The sequence below is a fragment of the Prenolepis imparis genome, unplaced genomic scaffold (assembly GCF_030444845.1).
Source record: "Prenolepis imparis isolate NDT839.2.m4 unplaced genomic scaffold, iyPreImpa1.0 SCAF_66, whole genome shotgun sequence".
Taxonomy (NCBI): Eukaryota; Metazoa; Arthropoda; class Insecta; order Hymenoptera; family Formicidae; genus Prenolepis; species Prenolepis imparis.
In genome coordinates, this window is record NW_028141224.1 from 1 (window position 1) to 22,357 (window position 22,357).

At 40.3% G+C, this 22,357-nt stretch overlaps 2 protein-coding genes across 2 annotated transcripts; one reads left to right on the top strand and one right to left on the bottom strand.

Annotated features, from left to right (window-relative positions):
* Positions 1-4,058: 4,058 nt before the first annotated feature.
* On the bottom strand, positions 4,059-5,045 carry LOC145947323 (uncharacterized; the record flags this gene model as incomplete). Its single annotated transcript, XM_083057127.1, has 1 exon — positions 4,059-5,045. A coding segment is annotated over exon 1 (987 nt), but the record flags the coding sequence as incomplete, so codon positions are not given.
* A 10,230-nt stretch (positions 5,046-15,275) lies between these two features.
* LOC145947324 (uncharacterized) lies at positions 15,276-16,901 on the top strand. Its single transcript, XM_083057128.1, has one exon. It carries the CDS (start codon positions 15,276-15,278, stop codon positions 16,899-16,901), a length of 1,626 nt encoding a protein of 541 aa, XP_082913254.1.
* The last annotated feature ends 5,456 nt before the right edge of the window (positions 16,902-22,357 follow it).

Below are 22,357 nucleotides of genomic sequence, written 5' to 3' on the forward strand. Positions count from 1 at the left end.
AAGCAGTGGTATCAACGCAGAGTACTCTAATTTAGAAAATGTATAACAAAGTTATTAAAAAAGCAGTGGTATCAACGCAGAGTACTGTTATAATACTTTTTTTTTAAATAACTTAACATTATACGTTTTGCTTTTTCTTTTCTCAGCGAGACGTGAGAAAAATAATTATTTTATGTTTTTTTATTGTTTTGCGAACAAGATGTTCCACGTATAAATATGTTGGTCGCTCTGAAAAGAGCGGATTGGTTTTGGTCGCTCTGAAAAGAGCGGATTGACTTTGGTCGCTCTGAAAAGAGCGGATTAATTTATATCTTTAAAAAATTTATAATAGGTGCTCAAAATGAGCACCATCCATCCTTATGCAAGCTCTCATGCGTTTAAGTAAATTTAATTGGACGTTCTCCATTACTTCCTCTTCGATATTCCAAATTGCATATCGCAATCTGATTTCCAAGTCGTCGACGTCCTCGGGAAGCGTCTTCGGGAAACGATCTACTTTTCTCAGAAAATTTTCGCAAAACGTTCGTCTTGCATGATAATCTTCTGGTCGTAAATGTTGCACGCGTGTGTAATGAAATGCGTGCAACTTTTTTTCTTGTTTGGTTGGAAGGACACTGCCAGTCTCGTTTTGTCTCTGAGTTCTTCGTATGACGGGAGCAGATGGATGATTGATTGCATTATCGATCTGCATCTTATATTTATACGATTCGCGGGAGGCCGCTGTCGCGGGTGTCGCGTGCCGCTATTCGACGCGGAAGGCGTGGAGGGGGAAATCGCGACACCCCGCGGATTGTATAAATAAAATGAAGATTGATAATGCAATCAATAATCCTTCGATTATTACAAGCGTTAAGAGGACGATATGGCAGCGTACACAAACGAAGAATACTACGATATGCTAATGGCACTCGGCGAGTGTCACGGGCAGTATCACGTAGCTGCAAGACGATACGCCGATTTATATCCAAATCGAGCAAGACATCCGTCAGCTCCTGTCATACTACGAGCAGCTCAGAGACTATACGAGACTGGCAATGTCCTTCCGAATAAACACGAAACAGGAAGAAATCGTGATGCAAAAAATTTGCGAAACACTGCAAAAAAAAAGTATTATAACGTATTATAATACGTTATAATACTTTTTTTTTTTAATAACTTTATTATACATTTTCTAAATTAGCGCATTCATAATGCAAAGGCTTCGATTAATCACAAGACACGGTAGCGTCTCGCGGATCTCGCGTCAATCACGTTCGGCAACGCCGCGCGATTATTATCGTCGCGTCGGCGTCGCCGCAGTCTGTTGTCGTAGACTGTATTGTTGTCCGCGACGAGTAATGTACATTTAACGCGTTTTTTAAAAGTAATTTTTAATAATTAATCGGTAGTAACCGCGAATTATGATTGAGTGTTGTGATCGATTAATAAATAATATTTGATCAAGTCTGAGAGAATTTTCTTTTAGAATTTACACTAAAAATAATGGTAATCGTGAGACAATATGGTATGGAAAATATTTTATGAAAATTTCTCTGATTAATATTTATCACATTAAAAATAATAATATCTATCATAATAAAATATAAAATATGTTTGATTCATTTTACTAAACTGCATAGTAAAATTAATCAAACATATTTTATATTTTATTGTGATAGATATTATTATTTTTAATGTGATAAATATTAATCAGAGAAATTTTGAAAAAATTCTTTCCATACCATATTGTCCCATGATTATCATGATTCTCAGGGTAAATTCTAAGAGAAAATTCTCTCTGATTGCGTGAGTGTATTCATCAAAGTGTCGATAATACAATTTATAAAAAAAGAATCGTTTATTATTCGGTGTGTCACGGTGTGTCAACGTCTGTGTCAACGTCAACGTTGTGATCCATTCCAGTCGTACAATTATTCATCAGAAGACATCTCTATAAGGTAAGAATAAGTAAGAGAGAGAGATAGAGAGAGAAAGAGGGTGTATGTACACACACACACACACACACACACACACACACACACACACACACACACACACACACACACACACACACACACACACACACACACACACACACACACACATCGCGTGGAGATAACAGCTGATCGCAACGAGCGCTTCGCGTAATCGCCCGCGTCGGATGAGTTGCGCCGCTCCTGCCTACCGGCCGTACCCGTGCCGTAATTCGCTAAATTTTTCCTTTTATAATTTGAAAACTAAGCTTCGGATAAAATTTTGGCAAAGGAAAAATCGTCTCAGAATTCATTCAGGAATACGACATTTTAAGGACAAACGGTTGTTTCGAATCACCCTGTATACCGTTTTTAAAAGTTTATCAGCGATCGCGGGGGTGACGTCGGCGGGTCGCATCCCGATCGTTCGATGCTTGCGCGCGTTGTAATCCGATACGAGTTCCGACAACGCGTCGATCCACTTGTAAGTTCCGTTCAGCGTAAACATCTTCCACATGTCGTTCTTCAGCGTGCGATTGAATCGCTCGACGACCGATGCCTTCAATACCGAATATGTAGAATAGTGATTGATGTTATGTTTCCGTATAAGCCGTTGCACGTCGGCGTTATAAAATTCTTTCCCCATATCGGTTTGCATGTTTCTCGGGCATCTCTTGCTATCTCGAATTATCTCGAATTATCTCGGCGATAGCGTCAGCCGTCTCGGTTCCACCTTTACTCTTGAGTGGAATGGCCCACGCATGCTTGCTCAACACATCGATGACGGTGAGTATGTAGTGGTAACCTCTGTTGAAACGAGAGTACGGACGCATCTCGACGATGTCAGCTTGCCACAGGTCATCGTATCCCCGCACTATGACGTGTCTTCGGGGAAAATTTTTCCTTGCCGGCGCGTGCAGTTCGTTCACCAACTGCCGTTTCTCCAAACTGTGTTGTTTCTTCGCTTCGTCGGTTTTTCTCGATCGCCGTTTGTCGCTCGTTTTATGATTCATTTTCGTTTGTCGTTCTTCAATAGCCGTTCTTGAGCCGTTCCTGACCCGTTCGTAGCCGTTCTTGACCCGTTCTTGAGCCGTTCGTAGCCGTTCCTAACCCGTTCGCAGCCCTTCCTGAACCGTTCTTGAGCCGTTCTTGAGCCGTTCGTAGTCGTTCTTGAGCCGTTCTTGAGCCATTCTTGCGTTGTTTACTTCCGTTCTTGACCCATTCGAAATTCGTTCTTGATTCGTTCGCTGCCTTGTTCACAGTCGTTTCTAATCCGTTCGTAGCCTTTCCTGACCCGTTTGCAGCCGTTACTGACCCGTTCGCAGCCCTGCTTGAGTTGTTGGTAGCCTCGTTCGCAGCTGTTGCTAGGCCGTTCACTACCACTACCACTCATTGTAGTTAGATAGTAGTTCGATAATCCTTCGTAGCTGTTCGATAATTGTTCGTAGCCGTTCGATAACCCTTCGTAGATGTTCGATAACCGTTCGATAGCCGCTCCTAACTCGTTCACTGCTGCTCATTCAAATTGATAGCCGTTTCTGAGTTAGCGTTAGTCGCGCGTTGAAGTTCGTTTATCACAATCTGTATTGCCCGCACATCCTTCTCGAACGAAGTCAGCTTCTCATCTGATTCTTTCTGTTGATTCATCAATCTTTTAACGCAGGATTCTACATACAGTTTGTTGACGGGATCGGTGTCAGCCTCAGGTTGCGCTACACGACGAATCTTCCGCGACCTTGCGTCATAGTCCGTAACGACGCGACACAGAGCGTTTTCGTGCACATAACTTTTCACCAATCTATCCCAAGAACCGCTTGTGCCGGTTGCATCATTTCTTGGTTCGAATAATCCAAATTTGTTGATAGGCATTTTTTTCCCGATACGAGTGACGCTGATCGACAATGAGATCCTGTCGATCATCGAGGAACTTCACGAAGCAGGCATTATTATAAATTGAATGGTGTCTCGACAAATCTAATCAGTATATTCTTCACTATATTTCTTGTGATCATGTTTGCTCAGTTGCGTGCTGACAAGCCGGGATAGATTTTTGATGCATGCGAAATGTCCAACGTTGTCGTCCTCCTCCACGTATAGCAAATTCACATGTTTTTCTCTTTTCCGATCGGCGAGTCGTATCGGAACAATTGATAGTTCCTTCTTCCTCTCGATGCAGTAGACGTTGATTGAGATATCGTTTATATGTTCAAACTTTTTTATTTGGTTCAGCGTCATCGGAAACTCAATGTTTTGTAAATTTAGCACTGTCGTATAGTGCGGATATGACGATGTTCTCTCACTATATTTTGCAACTGGATGCAAAGCGGCCACCACTGACCATGCGAAACATGCATTGTCCGTTGATCGCACGTTCATCACCGCTCTCTTTGTCACAATTTCTCGCGGCAAGTTTAGATAACACCCCGCGCGCATTGAATTATACTTGTTTATATTTATAGTCAAGTTAATTATTTGTGACAACGCCCAACCACTATCGCGTTCTTGAAACTCTTCTAGCGATGCTAGCGTGGGCTCAATAACGCGGCGCTCGTACCACTCGTGTAAATCGGACGTGTGAAAGAGTTCATAGTTTTTTGTATTGACACTTTTGTTGGTGCGTTTATCACCGGACACAAACTCGCCATTAAACACGGTGTTCACTTTTACATTAATGTGTTTTTGCATCACTTTCTGCACGTGTTCAATCACAATGTCTTTGGCATCCTCGAGAAATTGACGAGGCTCTATGTAATTATTGTTTATTACCGCACCGGTCAAGATGCGGCTCTCGAACGCCGTATCAATCTCTCGCCAAACGAGTCTTTCCGCGTTATTGTCGCCACTGTATTCACCACCACCACTGGATATAAACTCTTTCTGCAATCGAATTTTTGCACCCTCGAGTCGCGCGATTCTAGCCACCAAAGATTGTCTATATCCAATCGAGAGTCGCGGACGCTTGTTACGGCTGTTTTCTTCGAGCTCTTCGATAAACTCTTCGCAGCGCAGCACCCATTCAAAATATTCGCCCAAGGTGGTGACTTGGCGGGACCGCTCCAACAGGTCGCGTTCAGTCTGCTCGATGTTTTCCATTATTTCTTTTATTCACTATTATGCCACTGACACTTCTAATACAAGAAAGTAACCACTAAACTTTTTTCACCGCTGCATCTATGCGCTTTCAAATCGTACTATGGTTTGACGCGCTCTCATCCTCCTTATATATTTCACCTAATTCTGTCTCCTTTTTTAACATTTGGCGTATCTCAAAAGATAGTTACCCGAGATATCGGTTTTATGGATAGAGAAGTAAGGATACAAGCTGCCGAACGTCAACGCTTTTACATTTTCACCTATAAATAATGTTTTGACATGTTCGTCGCAGCGTCGGTCCTAAAATCTTCATTCCTTTCCATAATATCCTAATGATAAAATGTCCATAAAATGAGAGATATAGTTTTATGGATTCTAGAACGCTCCGGTTACAAGCAGCCGAACGTTGGCGCCGATACGTTGCATTCTTCCTTAAAAAATATTAAGGAAGATGTTTCGCTCTCGTTTACGACCGATTTTCCGCGAGGGTACAAAGCTGCCCAACGTCAACGCTTTTACATTTGCACCTATAAATAACGTTTGACATGTTCGTCACAGCGTCGGCCCTAAAATCTTCATTTCTTTCCATAATATCCTAATGATTTATGGACATAAAATGAAAAAAACATAGTTTTATGGATTCTAGAACGCTCCGTTGACAAGTTCGAGCAGCCGGACATCGGCGCTTCCGTAATAAAATTATACTAACGAGGGTACAAAATTGTCAATCATCGGCGCTTGTTCTATACCTTTTTGGGAAAATGTCTAAGAACCCTCATAAAAAAGTCGTAAAGATACCATCTACAAATATTGCACTCAGAAAACTCCCCCTCCTTTGTCGAAACATCCCCTCCACCCGCGTGACGTCAGCCCCCGCACCATCGAGATACCCCCGCCCCGCGTGACGTCATACCCCTCGCCGTGGAGAACCCCCCGCGCCCCGCACCCCCCTCGGAGCCCCATATGTTAGAATCGGCATAGTATCTCTACTCGAATATTCTTTTTCATTTTCATTTATTTCAGATTGTTTTTCCGTATTAGTATAGTTTTTTTCATCGCCGCTCTTACTTTGAAATAAGTCGTCCTTAACCTGAAATTAGAAAATCTAATTAATATTAGTAGTGATATAAGGCCGGTTCTAACCCATGGGGCAATGAGGGGGGTGAGGGGCGAGGGGAACCCAGGGCGCGGGGGATGACGTCACGCGGGGTGGGGTGATGACGTCACGCGGGGTGGGGATGGCGTCCGCGGGGCGGGGGAAGCGTCCGCGATTTTTGTGCCTGGTCCGTGAGGGGTCCGCGGGGGGGGGGGAGGCGTCCGCGAGGTTATGGTCCGCGAGGGGTCGCGGGGAGTGGGAAGCGTCTGCGATTTTAGTGTCCGCGAGGGGTCCGCGGGGAGGGGGAGGCGTCCGCGAGGTTAGGATCCGCGAGGGGTCCGCGGGGAGGGGAGCGTCCGCGATTTTAGGGTCCGCGAGGGGTCCGCGGGGAGGGGAGCGTCCGCGATTTTAGGTGACGGGTCCGCGAGGGGTCCGCGGGGAGGGGGAGGCGTCCGCGAAAGACCGCATGAAACTTTTTGGGTAAGGAGTCCGCGCTGAGAGAGGAACGCGAAGGAGAGCGCGAAGCGCACGCGAGAGAGATGACGCAAGCGAGGCGTATATGCAAGAGCGAGAGAGATAGTGCGAGATGGTTAGGTAGCGAGATGATGCGGCGATTGAGAGCGCGAGGTGTTGCAGCGAGGCGTATATGCAAGAGCGAGAGAGATAGCGCGAGATGACGAGAGGTAGCGAGATGACGCGAAGGAGAGCGCGAGAGCTGATGCAGCGTAGGAGAGCGCGAGGTGCACGCGAGAGAGATATCACAAGAGCGAGAGAGAGATGTTGCGAGACGATGCGGCGATGGAGAGCGCGAGAGCTGATGCAGCGAAGGAGAGCGCGAGAGGCGGACGCGAGAGAGAATTTTTTTTTAATAATATTTTTTTTTAAATTAATATTTTTAGGATGAGGAAGGGGAGAGGACTTATTCTAAAATAAATACATTTTTTAAAATATTTAAAGTAATTTTTATTTATAACTGTGTGTGTGTATATATTTTACAAAATGTTTGTGTGTGTGTGTGTGTGTGAATTTAAAATTTAAAATATTATATACATATAAAATATATAAAGCAGCGCCATGATGATCGAACCACATGGGTCGATATGATATTCCATGACGATCGACCCATGTATCACCACTTGTGGTACGAGGCGGTGCGTGAGGTGGTGGCTGCGAGGTGGTGGTGGCTGCGAGGTGACGGTGGTTGCGAGGCGGCAGGGCAGAACTCCTGCATAACAGAAATTTTTATTAAATATATTTATTTTATTAAACAATTTATTATTTTAATAATTTTTAAATGAAAAGAAATACTTACATGTATTGCACACTGGACACATATTCCGTGTGAACATTTGGTCCAGCGGGCTATTGCACTCGCTGCACCATCTCCCCAAAAGTTGTTCAAATCTCCCGGTCCTGTGAATGCGGACGACGCCAATCTCCACATACAGATCTCGCAATCTTATGAAACACCTTGTACACAACATGAGTCCATCCCATGGACAATAATAAATATGTATCGCACACATTCTAGTACTATCATCCATGGCGATGATGTCAGCTGTGCACAAGCTGTGCACTCTTGTATCGCGAGTAACGTCGTCGCACTCACTATCATAATCGGAATCGGTTGCGGGCTCAATTTCAACGTCCGAGCCCATTTCAACGTCTGATATATCATCAACGTCTGATATATTATCAATCACCATCATCTCATCATCATTCACCACATCATCATCATCCACCACATCTTCTCTATCCATCACAACTTCTCTACCCATTTTACATTCAAGACTATCTGAAACTTTATGATGGGACACATATTATAATGTTGCTCCCCTCTTGATTTTAATTCTACATCTCTCTTGTTCTAACTGGAGTATCATGTCTCAGCTAGCTCATCACTTTTTAAATCTCCAGAGAACGAAGAAATAGTTTTGTTAGCTATATCTTATTGGGAAAGAAATAATTAAACACACAGTTTAACAGTAAAATATTTTATTTGTTACAAACATCGTGAAGAATTTCATTTATAGCACAAGTTATCAATTCACAATCTATAAGTGATTCGCTATTAAACATATTACTATCACGTATCGCCTTTGCGGCATTGCTCACATCGCGGATATTATCACATTGTAAAATATTTACAAATTGTTTAAATTTTTCATTAACACTATGAGTATTCTCACACAGCCAGGAATACATATGATCAATACATTTGTCGAAATCGAATAAATGTAGTAACGTTGATGGTTTCATGTACAAAGAATTATCAGATGAAGTAATTTTTATAATTTTTGAATTATACATGTTAACCGCTTCGAGTGTCAGATCACTAATCCATAGCGTTTCAGTTAGCTGCTCAACGTCTGCTCGTTTCCGCATTAGAGATTTCCATGTTTCAATGGGTAATATTATTTGATTGCCTCGATTATCACCGAGAGCCAATTCCACATAGGATATTATTCCGACGCTGATTCCTATTTCCAAATATTTGTATGATGTTGGGGTTAAGACGTATCTTCTTCCAAGTATACGAGCCGCACGATGAATGCTATAAAAATTTTATTGAAAATAATTATTTAACAACAAAAAAAAGTTGTTTATTGAAAAATTCATTTAACAGATAATATTGAAACTTACTTATCACATTTCTTCTTGTACAAAACATTGCTCTCTTGTACTGGAACGTAATAATTCATGCTGGCGGAGTACATTTTTAAAAGAACCTTTCACATAAGTGATTGATACAATACTAAATCATTATTACAAGTTTTTATTGATACAAAGCAATGGGGTGGGGATTATTGCTGACGCAAAATTATTTTCAACCAATCAAAGCGCCGATGCACGGCTGCTATGACATCATCCTCAATAAAATATTAAATGTAAAATAATGCAACATATCCAAAATTTCAAGCGTCAATGTACGACTGCTATGACATCATCCTCAATGAAATATTAAATGTAAAATAATGCAACATATTCAAAATTTCAAGCGTCAATGTACGACTGCTATGACATCATCCTCAATGAAATATTAAATGTAAAATAATGCAACATATCCAAAATTTCAAGCGTCAATGTACGAATGCTATGACATCATCCTCAATGAAATATTAAATGTAAAATAATGCAACATATTCAAAATTTCAAGCGCCGATGCGCGGCTGCTATGACATCATCCTCAAATGAAATGTTAGAATTATTGTCAAGGTCAAAATGTGCAAAATGTAACATATTCAAATTTTAAGCACCAATGCACCGGCTGCTGTCATCCCCCAGGTGTTCAAAATGTGTAAAATTGCAATTTTCAAGCGCCGATGCACGGCTGCTATGACATCATCCTTAATGAAATATTAGAATTATTGTCAAGGTTAAATGTGCAACATACTCGAGTGCCAATGATCTCTACGATTAAATAAAAAGGATGGTAAAGAGGCATACCATGTTAGTATCATTGTCAGAGGTTCAGCAAGAGCATCTCAAAAATGGCACAATTGGAAGCAAGTTTGTTGGAGCAAGCCGCAAGGGTGAATTCGGTGGAAGAATATATTGTGTGGGAGCAGCAATGTGACGAATACATCGAATCACTGGAAGAACAAAGTAGAATAAAACGACCACGATTACCGATCGGAGTTCGACAATCGCTTGTCTCCCAAATCGCGCGTCTCGAAGGGTTGAAGAATTCGGTACGCAGACGTTTTGTACATGCAGGTGCCGGAAGCAGTTCGCGAGACATCGGACTCATATGGCGAGAGATTGATACGGCGTTCGAGAGCCGCATCTTGACTGGTGCGGTAATAAACTATAATCACATTGAACCTCGTCAATTTCTAGAGGAGGCCAAAGACATTGTGATCAGACACGTGCAAAAAGTGTTGCAAAAACACACTAGTGTGAAAGTGAACACTATATTTAATGGCGAGTTCGTGTCGGGTGATAAGCGTGCTAATAAAAGTATCAATATGAAAAACTTTGAAATCTTTCGCACCTCCGATTTACATGATTGGTACAAACGCCGCGTTATCGACCCCACACTAGCATCGCTAGAAGAGTTTCAAGAACGCGATAGTGGTTGGGCATTATCGCGAATAAACAATTTAACTGTAAATATAAACAAGTATAATCGAATGCGTGCGGGATGCCACATTAAATTACCGCGAGAAATAATGATGAAAAGAGCGGTGGTGAACGTGCAATCAAAAGACAATGCATGTTTCGCGTGGGCGGTGGTCGCTGCTCTGCATCCAGTTGCAAAATATAGTGAGAGAACATCGTCATATCCGCATTATACGACAGTGCTGAATCTCCAAGACATTGAGTTTCCAGTGACTGTGAATCAAATTAAAAAGTTTGAACTATCAAACAACATTTCGATAAATGTGTACAGCATCGAAGAAAAGAACATTGTCTCGATACGTCTCAGTGAGCAGAAGAAAGACAGACACGTCAACTTGCTGTACGTGGAAGACAGCAACAGCGTTGGACATTTCACATGGATCAAGAATCTCTCCCGGCTCGTGAGCTCGCAATTGAGCAAAAAAGATCACAAGAAATATATCTGCGATCGGTACGTATATTTAATTAAAAACGCAATATATAAAATATATAAAAATGTAATATATATATAAATTATATATGTATAAAAAAAAAACTAATTATTTGTTTTACAGATGCTTACACTACTTCCATTCGGAAGACAAGTTGCAGTCACATATGGTAGACTGCGGAAAGATGAATGACTGCGCTATCCGGTTACCGAGCGATAAGGACAAGTGGCTCGCGTTCAACAACTTTAATCGCAAAGAGCGACTTCCTTTTATCGTATACGCAGATCTCGAATGTGTGCTAGCAAAGACGGAAGAAGAAAAAAACTTTCAACATCACCAAGTATTTAGTATAGCATATTATGTACATTGCTCATATGACGATTCATTATCCGAGTATTATTTTCGTCGTAGTGTAGATTGCGTTTCGTGGTTTTCCAAACAACTGCAAAATTTAGCGATACGCGTAAAGAATATTTTAGCAACTAACGTCCCCATGGTAAATTTAACATCAGACGAGTGGGAAAAATTTCATAGTGCAACGCATTGTCATATATGTGAGAAACCATTCACGCAAGATGATGATATACGCGTACGCGATCATTGCCATCTGACCGGGCGGTACCGAGGTCCAGCACACTCAAATTGCAACTTAAATTATAAAAACTCTTTTTGCATTCCAATAGTATTTCATAATTTATCCGGTTACGACTCACATTTCATAATTAAGGAAATAGCTACAGCGTTCGAAGGGGGAATCGAATTACTTCCAATAACTAAAGAAAAATATATATCATTTACAAAAAATGTTCAAATTGCAGAAGACAAATCCAGAAATATTAAATTACGTTTTATCGATTCATATAAATTTCTCAATACTAGTCTCGATAAATTGGCATCATTTCTAAGTAAAGATAAACTCAAAAATTTACAATTGAAATTTCAAAATTTATCCACCGAAAATTTCGAATTATTAACACGGAAAGGTGTCTTTCCATATGAATACATCAACTGTTTTGAAAGGTTACATGATACATGCCTACCACCGCGCGAATCATTTTACAGTTCCTTGACCGGCGACACTGTATCCGAGAACGATTACGCGCACGCTGAAAACGTATGGGAGCGGTTCTCCATTCGAACGCTGGGCGAATATAGCGACTTATATTTAAAAACTGATGTCTTGTTATTAGCCGACATTTTTGAAAATTTCCGGGATAAATGTATCGAGAGTTATGGGCTCGACCCCGCGTATTATTATACTCTCCCCGGGTATACGTGGGACGCCATGTTAAAGCATACACGTGTAAATTTCGAACTGCTCACAGACATTGATATGGTAATGTTTATAGAACGGGGTATACGCGGTGGTCTGAGTCAATGTTCAAACAGATATGCACACGCTAATAACAAGTACATGCAGTCGTACGATCCATTGAAACCATCTTCATATCTAATGTATTTCGATGTAAATAATTTGTATGGATGGGCAATGTGTCAACCATTGCCTTATGCTGATTTTCAATGGGTCGACGATGTATCTAATTTCAATTTATCATCTATCGCGCTCGATTCGCCTACAGGCTACATCCTTGAAGTAGATTTAGAATATCCACAATGTCTTCACGATGCGCACACTGACCTACTGTTTTGCCCGACACGCGACAAGCCACCAGGCAAGCGGGAAGATAAGCTTCTCGCAACGCTATACAACAAGAAGCGATATGTGATACACTACCGCAACCTGCAGCAATGTACGCATCACGGCCTTCGCGTTGCAAAAATACATCGCATATTACAATTCGCGCAATCTCCATGGCTTCGAAATTATATCGAACTTAATACGCAATTTAGAACACAGGCGAAAAATGATTTTGAAAAAAATTTATATAAATTGATGAATAATGCAGTATTCGGCAAAACGATGGAAAATGTGCGTAATCGGGTTGATGTAAAACTTATCACACATTGGGAAGGAAGATACGGTGCAGAGGCAATGATTGCGAAACCAAATTTCCACAGTAGAAGCATCTTTTCAGAAAATCTAATCGCTGTAGAATTACGTAAACTCGAAGTAAAATTTTACAAACCAATCTATGTCGGCATGTGCATACTCGACATCTCCAAAACATGTTTATACGAATTTCATCACGAGTACATGTCACCGCTATATCGCGACAGATGCAGGGTAATGTACACCGACACAGACAGCCTAATATACCACATCGAATGTGAAGATGTGTATAAGAATATAAAGCGCGACGTAAGCAAATTTGATACGAGCGATTACGCTGCGGACAATGTGTATGGTATACCGCTCGTGAATAAAAAAGTGCCAGGTCTAATGAAAGATGAAAATAACGGTACGATAATGACCGAATTTGTAGGGCTTAGAGCAAAAATGTATGCATTACGAGTGGATGGTAAGAAAGATACCAAAAAAGTAAAAGGTGTCAAGAGTAACGTTGTCGCGAGAACGATAACGTTTGATGATTACACGCGGTGTTTGAATGAAGAGATTGAAATGACACGTAGTCAGTCATGTATAAGATTGAAATTGCATGAAGTATACACCATTCGCGAGACGAAAATTGCTCTAAGTCCTCACGATGACAAGCGGTATATCATACCTGAAACCACTAATACATTACCATGGGGACATTATAAAATACCTTTGTAAATAATATTTGTTGTAAAATATGTATATTTTGTATATTTTGTATATGTATATTTTGTATAAATATGTATATTTGTATTTATAAAATTATTAGATAAATATATTGTAAAATAAACAGTGTACAAATATTTTAAATAAATGTTTATAATAAGTTATTTTTATGAATCCATGAGTTGTGAGATTTATCCAGTCCCAACCATTTCACATAAACATCATCGCCTTTTTTCCGCAAAACCTTTTCCACGAGATATACATCGGGATTTGCAACATGATGTAGCTCATACTCGTAGAATCCTCCGGCGACGGAATTTCCGCGCAAATCTTCAAGTATATATGTCGCAGGATTAATTTTCTGCACTTTGATAATTTTAAATATTTCAGTAGTCCAATTTGGTGTAAAACCTTTTTCGAAGACGGTCTTGAATTTACTCACGCGTACCTGACAGCCTACTTTGAATCTTGCCGGAGCAGCAATTTTTATGTTACTGTATACCGTATTTAAAAGTTTTTCGGCAATCTCCGGAGTAACATCGATAGGTTTCATACCGATAGTGCGATGTTTTCGCGCATTGTACTCTGCAACGAGTCGGGACAGCGCGTCGATCCACTTGTAATTACCATTAAGTGTAAACATTTTCCACATATTGTTCTTTAAAGTACGATTAAATCGTTCCACTACTGAAGCTTTCATAACAGAATACGTCGAGTAATGATTGATGTTGTGTTTTTTTACGAGTTTCTGCACATTTGCATTGTAAAATTCTTTTCCTCTATCGGTTTGCATGTTTCTCGGACATCTCTTGCTATCTCGAATTATCTCAGCGATAGCGTCAGCTGTTTCGCGTCCGCTCTTATTCTTGAGCGGCAGGGCCCATGCATACTTGCTCAACACATCGATGACGGTGAGTATGTAATTGTATCCTTTGTTGACTCTTGCATAAGGACGCATCTCGACCACGTCAGCTTGCCACAGGTCGTCGTATCCATGTACTATGACACGTCTACGCGGAAAATTTCTTCTCGCTGGAGCGTGCAATTCCTCCACGAGTAGCTGCTTTTCAGAGGTGTTTGATCGAGGCATATTTGTAATAATGTGATATAATTTTCACGTACAGTTCTTTATGTATCTTTTGATGTAGTCTGCGTTACAGCCATTTTATCCAGCGTTAATAATAGCGCCTGCATATTCCTTTCAAGCCTGATTATTTTTTTCTCAATTTCTTTCTGTTGATCTCTCAAAAGCTTGACACTCGCTTCGACATATCGTTTGTTGGCTGCATCATTATCATCTTCTGGTTGCGCTACACGTCGTATCTTGCGCGACCTTGCGTCATAGCCGGAGGCTGTTAGACACAGAGTATTATCGCGCACGTAATTTCTTAGTAATCCATCCCATTGATAATATGAATTATTATTCGACGTTCCAAGTGATAATCCAAATTTATTAATCGACATTTCGATACCACTAATATTGACAGACTGACTCGTATCGTGGATGTATAACTTATTTTATAATAATACGAGCTTCGTAAAGTTCCTCGATAATCGATAATATTTCATTGCTGTGGGCGTTGTTGCCGGCTTGACGTGAAGCTTCGAGCAATCGCAGACGATCTACCAACTCGTTGGGATCATTCCAATGCACGTAATCAATCTTATTATTGTTTAAGATCATAGCATGCGGTATACCTTTTCCAGATTTTTTATCAAAGAATAATGGTGCGATTATATATTTATATAACAATTTTTCCTCTCTGCATATTCACACATCCTTTCAAGACAAATTCCTAATTAAAGCCTCCTTGTTGACAAAGAATTTCATGCGTGATAATCCGAGTATTATTTTTACTCGCGCGGATAAAGGTAATGTCACCGTCGCTTTAAATAAAGATATGTATCTTAAAAAAATGACAGATTTACTCAGTGACACGGATACATACACGGTGGTAAAGAAAGATCCGACTAGAACTCTAATTAACAATCTCCGTCAGCTACTCATGTTGTGGAAGCGCAGAGATTATATCTCAGAAAAATCTTACAAGCTAATGAATTGCTCGGATAGTACATTACCGCGTGCTTACGGATTGCCAAAAATTCACAAGCCGGATTGCCCTCTTAGGCTAATCGTCTCTTCAAAAAACAGTCCATTATATTTCTTGGCTAAATTTTTGCACGATACTGTACATGCCTCGCTACCTGCAGCCGACAGCCACGTTGCTGACAGTTTTGAATTAGTAGAGAAACTTAAAGACGCATACATTGATAATCAACATAAATTAATTTCTCTTGATGTTGTCTCGCTATTCACCAACATCCCATTAGATTTGGCAATGGACAGTGTCGCTAGTAGGTGGCCGGACATAGAAAGGAAATGCGTCATACCAAGAGACAATTTTCTATCGGCTGTGAAGTTTGTGCTTGATTCTACGTACTTCTCCTTCAATGGCGTATACTATAGACAAACATTTGGCACCCCCATGGGCTCACCGCTGTCACCGATTATTGCTGATCTAACGTTACAGGACCTAGAAAGCAAAGCGCTTGCGAACTTGTCGGTTGCACTTCCTTTCTATGTTCGATATGTCGATGATGTCGCGTTGGCGGCCCCCTCCTCCATGCTCAAAGACATATTAAAGACCTTCAATTCCTTCCATCCGAGACTCCAGTTCACAATGGAGGAGGGCGTCGATAATCGACTTAACTACCTGGACGTCACTGTTATTGTTAACGATGGAAAGTTGGAATTCGATTGGTTCCATAAACCGACGTTCTCCGGGAGATATCTAAGTTTCGAATCACGACACGCTCTTTGCCAAAAAAGAGGCACAATTTTTTGTCTCACAGATAGAGTTTTCCTCCTGTCACATCCCAGGTTCCATAGAAAGAATTTCGAACTCGTTATAAATATTTTGCTCGATAACGGGTATCCATTGCAGTATATCTTTGATACAATTAACGAAAGATTGAAATTTCTGTTCGCGAAATTTAAGGAGAAAAATAATTCTTCTCTAAGTAAGAATGACACAAGCAAAAAAGAACAGCTTCCAACCACTTTCTTTAACATTCCGTATGTCCCTGGCATTTCCGAGCAATTTAGTCGTGCAATTCGAGATTTGGATACAAAAATATCATATACCGGTATCAACAAGCTTAACAAGTTTATCAAAGTGCATAAAGATAGCTTGCCGAAAGACCTTCACACGAACGTTGTATACAAGATCTCCTGCAATAACTGTGACGCTTCTTATGTCGGTCAAACGCGCCGTTTCCTAAAAACGAGAATAAGCGAACACCGCAACCACATCAATAGAAACACGACGCAGCGCTCGGTCATAACAGACCATAGACTTCTAAACCATGAGTTTGATTGGAACAGCGTGGAGATCCTGGATGAGGAGCCGATTCTAGGGAAAAGACTCGTGTCCGAAATGATTCACATCAAATTACAAAAAAATAGCATCAATTTACAAAATGACACGGAGTGTTTAGACCATATATATTTCCCGATGATAGAACATATGTATAATATCTAAAGCCAAGCGTGCGCTCATTTATCATCTGTTTTCGGTTGACCTCAGTTCTGTGTTTATATTATTGTCTCGATCTCATCTTTCCATTTAAAGACCAGTCGCGATGTATCGTTTAACAAGTGCGATTATATGTCACGTTCCCGTATGCCTCTGTGTTTTCTAGCATCGGTAAGTTGCCTCTTTCTTTCGTGTTTCTTTGTTAGCTCGATCAATTTTTCTTTAATCAACACAGGTTTGCAATAATATGCATTCACAAACGTTCTCTTTCCGTTTGGTAACGATGAGAGGTGACGCTGTTGCGATTATACATTGGCTGCGGGGCTCTTCGCCGTTTTCTGCCGCACGATTCTTATGAATCATTCTTTCTTTCTTTTATGTACGTATTGTTTCTATCTTTAATTTTAATTATTCTTTATCTCATGTTGACCCTCCTTTTTATTATAATTATACTAAATTTCTGTTTACCATCGCCTCACCGTTTTTTGTTAAATAATTTTTGCCATTTTTTCAATTTTGTATTTTTTACCTTTTATTTTTATTTTATGTTTGTACAGCTTACTGAGGATGGCCCGAATCAGGGACCGAAACGTTTGAATAAATTAACTTTGTAACTATAAGTTCGTTTCTTTTTTTTTGTCGCGCTTCTATCCGCGCTCGGCTCTTATTAGCCCGTTTATTTATTAATTTTATATATTTATATTTGTATCCCTTGTTACCTAATACAGGCTGATTCACATTACCATTTCGTCTGTGAGGATTTGTTCTTATTAATATACTTTTGTAGTTTTGCAAGTCATTCGCAGTATATATTTCATCGTCGGGAATTCTCTTGAAAACCAACTCGAAAAGACCTGCTGTTCCAACGTATTTTAATCCATCGATAATTATATTATCATTTTTATCAACATCGAAATTTTTATTACCGAGCGTCATTCCTTTGTCGATAAATTTAACACCGTATACGTAATCCATCTTGGAATTTTTATCTTGACTCAATATAGCTGCCACATATTTTTGAGCAAGTGGACCCAGGTGATTTCGCAATGAATTTTGACCATCGGATGTTTGTAATGAATGTTGAATTGATGTCACAAGCGATTCAGGTGAAGTCTCGAAAATTTCCTCGATAGATGTCTTATCATGCAATAATTGCCTTGGCTGTACATCTTGTATCGGAGTAGAAGTAGTTGCATCCAATAATTGTTGCATTCGTCTGCTTTTGATTCGCTTTGGAGTAGAAGTTATACCGCTCAATGATATATTTGATCGCTTTGTTTTAAACTCTTTTTTCTCTCCGAGCATACTCAATGGTTCAATCTTTTCTTCACCAGACTCAACACCGACTGTATTTTCAACAAGCTGTTTCAGAGGTTCAGAGATTGGTTTAAAATGCCTCTCCAATGCATCGTCCTCCTCCATTTTACCAGTTTTCAAGAAACGATATTTTTTACGGATTGAATCGCTCGTTTTCGCAATCTCCATCACAATCTTTTCACGATCGTTATTCATCATGTTGCAATTTAGACGTTGCTCAATCAATGCATCGAAAGCGACTAAATGCTTTGCGGTATTGCAAATTCATTAAATCCTTTTCTGTATCGTCCATTAGTCAGCGGACTGTCCTTGTCAATCGCTGCGAATCCATATTTATGTTGCCAACATTTCTGACAAAATGCGCGAAAATTATTGTATGACATATCTGTATTTACGTGGTCGTTGTACACATGTTTCAAGTTTGTCCCATCTTGTTTAAATAAAATTAATAAGTTTGCATTGTCACGTACAAGATGCTTGGGTATCTTGGCATACGTTTGACAAAGATAGAAACAGTCGACGCTCGAGTGTCGCCCCATTGCAAAGTACTCTCTTATCGTATCTTGCTTGTCACATGCCACGTCATCAAAGATAAAAATGGAATTCGGAAGCGCCTCACTCGGTGGAATGACATCGCTATTATTAGAGAATGTAAAATAACCAATTTCTTCTATCGGTGATAGCAAATTTTCCAAATATCGATATTTCGGTTGTTGAAGCGATTTCGAGTATACGTACACGTTCTCGAAGCAAACGCCGTGCGGGCTTTCTATCAAACTAATCAACGCGTTAGTTTTACCACAATTCGAAGGACCGCAAATGATTCCGCGTATAGTATTCGGCAGTATGTTTCCATGTCTGCGTATTTCTTTATCCGACATCAGCCGTGTTTTATCGTCGAAATTTGTAACTTTGATTATCGTCGATTGCTGAACGAACCGCATGTTTTCTCTCGAATGAATGAATGATTCATGGAGAGCTTATTTATAGCTGTGCGGAACCATGAATCACTCAGTATTGAAAAAATGTTTGTTCTGCTAACAAGTGCTTCCGATATTCACGGTTTAAGCGCCGAACAGCTGCAATTTGTACCAAAAGCATTTTTATTGCGATATGAAAATCACATCCACTACGTGTGGGACAAGCTTCCGGAACACATAAAGGCGGATCCAGAGATTCAGACCTGTCGTTGATGTTTCAAACATTACAATCGACCGTGGCAGCAAACGCACATCGACGGTCCAGCGCCGATGATAAAGGATTGCAGCGAATGTCAACGAAAATAGGTAGTGGTCTCTTTAATCGCGCGATAAACGCACTTCCGATCGAATTACATATCCTCGGCTATCAGTTTTGCGGTCCGGGGACTCATTTGGAAAAGCGATTGGCTAGAGGTGATCGAGGCATTAATCCATTGGATGCTGCGTGTCGCGAGCACGACATTGCATATTCTCAACGCCCTCAGAGAACGACACGTTGCTGACAATATACTCGCTGCGAAAGCGCGAAAACGTATTACTGCGAGAGATTCGACTCTTGGTGAAAGAGCAGCCGCTACGACTGTTTGGGCAGCTATGAAAGCAAAGACAAAATTCGGTATGGGGATGAAGACGAAAAAATCTTTGAAAAGAAGAAGAAACGAATACTGTCTGTGGCGAAGCGTGGTGGTATCTTGCCAATTTTACCATTGTTGGGAGTTCTCGGTTCGTTGGCCGGTGGAGCAGCGGGAGTCGCAAAGGCTGTGAATGATAGCAAGGCTGCGCAACGTCAGCTTGAAGAAATGCAACGTCATAATCGCGCTATGGAAGATCGTGGAGTTTATCTCGCTCCATACAAGCGTGGACAGGGATTCTCAACTAAGAAAAAAAAAAAAACGTCAAAAAAAAAACGCTAAAAATGCCTGTGGGTGTAACAACTAATGTACAATTAGAACAACTGGCAAGACGTATGCGTATACCATTCTTTAGAGGTGTTTTCATGCGCAATAATTTACCGATAAACGGTGTGCGACAAAATGAGAGCGGTATTGTAAATTTGGATGACGTTGATGGTTCCGGTACCCATTGGGTAGCATATGTAAAGAGGGGAAATCGATCAATATATTTCGATAGTTTTGGTAATCTACGACCACCCAAAGAATTGGTGCAATATTTAAATGTTACGAAAATAGAATACAATCACACATCCTATCAAAATTATAATCAGAATAATTGTGGACAATTGTGTTTACGATTTCTTCAAACGGTTGATATAAAACCTGTCAATCCATCATCACGATTCAGTTTGACAACATGTCGCTAACACTAACGTTGACTGGCAAAAGTAGCGTTCTCGCTGTAAGCTACTTTTCAGCTATAGATTTATCGAATGGTGATTATGAGCTCGGTTTAACAGATTTTGAAACTTATCATACGATTCCGAATGTAAATTCTAAGAATAATAAATTTTACTTTGATAACGATGACAAGGAAATTACAATACCCGAAGGATCATACGAAATACATGCTATAGATGAGTATCTGAGACGTGCAATTTCACAATATCCTTCCAATAAAGAGCAGAATGAAGATGCAATAGCGCTTCGCGCCAATCATAATACTCTAAAGAGCGAAATCAAATGCATCTATAGAATAAACTTTAATAAACCATACAATATAGGATCGTTGTTGGGATTCTCGTCGAATCGTATATTGCAACCTCACAAATGGCATGATTCGGATTTACCTATAAATATTATTAGCGTGAATATTATCCGTATAGAATGTAGCGTCACCACTGGTGCGTACAGTAATGACAAGCGCGTACACACGATACATGAATTTTCACCGAGCGTGCCGCCAGGATATAAGATATCGGAAACGCCTGCACAGATCATTTATCTCCCGATCGTCGTACGGAGCATTACTGATCTAACGATACGCATTGTTGATCAAGAAGGACGATTGTTGGATTTTCGAGGAGAGGAAGTTACTGTAAGATTGCACGTACGGCGTCGACAAAATTAGCGTGTGATGCTCGTGCTAAATGATACGGAGCACGTGAGAGATAATAATTTTACGAGGGACATTACGAGGGACAATACTTTTGCGAGAGCAGCTGCTGCAGTGAGCGACAATAATCAGAGATCTCGTTACACTAAAAAGAAACTCAGCGCATTGAATCGCGAATTTTGAAAATCATTGGGATTCATCGTACGAAAAGATGATTGATATTTTGAATATTGGTGGTGAACCAGTCTTTGATGATCGTATCGTCAAGGTTGAGACACATACATACAATCCATATGCTAACACATCGCTTGGACATAGCGACGAGATACGGATACCTATACACCACCAGGATTTGTATACGTTGCCATGCGAAAGCTTTTTGTATGTCGAGGGAAAGTTGATGACATCTAAAATAGATGCAAATGAAACGATGATATTAACAAATAATTGTGTTGCGTTCATGTTTGATGAAATTCGATATGAACTCAATGGTGTGGAGATTGATCGCAACAGAAACGTTGGAATAACTTCAACGATGAAAAATTATGTTTCTTTAACAACCGAGAGAAGTAAAATCTTGAAGAATGCTGGATAGGATATGACACATAATGGGTCATGTAATGAAATTTGTATGTTCAACTTTTGCGTGCCGCTCAACATGCTATTGGGATTTTGCGAAGATTACAAACGTGTTGTGATTAATGCTCGCCATGAATTAATTTTGATACGTTCGCGCAACGACAACAATTGTCTGTATGGACCTGCTGAAGCTGCTATTGAATTACTCAAGATACAATGGCGTATGCCTCATGTACTATTGAATGAGGTTAATAAACTGTCCTTGCTACGAGCATTGGAAAGCGGGCAATTCTTAAACATGAGTTTTCGCGCTTGGGATCTATACGAATTTCCTCTGCTACATAGTACAACCAAGCATTCATGGACTGTGAAAACTGCTTCTCAGCTGGAAAAGCCGCGATATGTGATCTTTGCACTGCAGACTGGTAGAAAAAATATTATGACAAAAGATGTTACTGTATTCGATCATTGTAAATTAGTCAACGTAAAGCTGTATCTAAACTCTGAATCTTATCCCTATGATGATTTAAATTTAGATTTTGAAAAAAATAGATTCGCCCTCTTGTTTGATATGTA

What these genes read in the sequence shown, in the direction of transcription:
- LOC145947324 (XM_083057128.1), top strand. Translation starts at nt 15,276, where the DNA reads ATGACAGATTTACTCAGTGACACGGATACATACACGGTGGTAAAGAAA.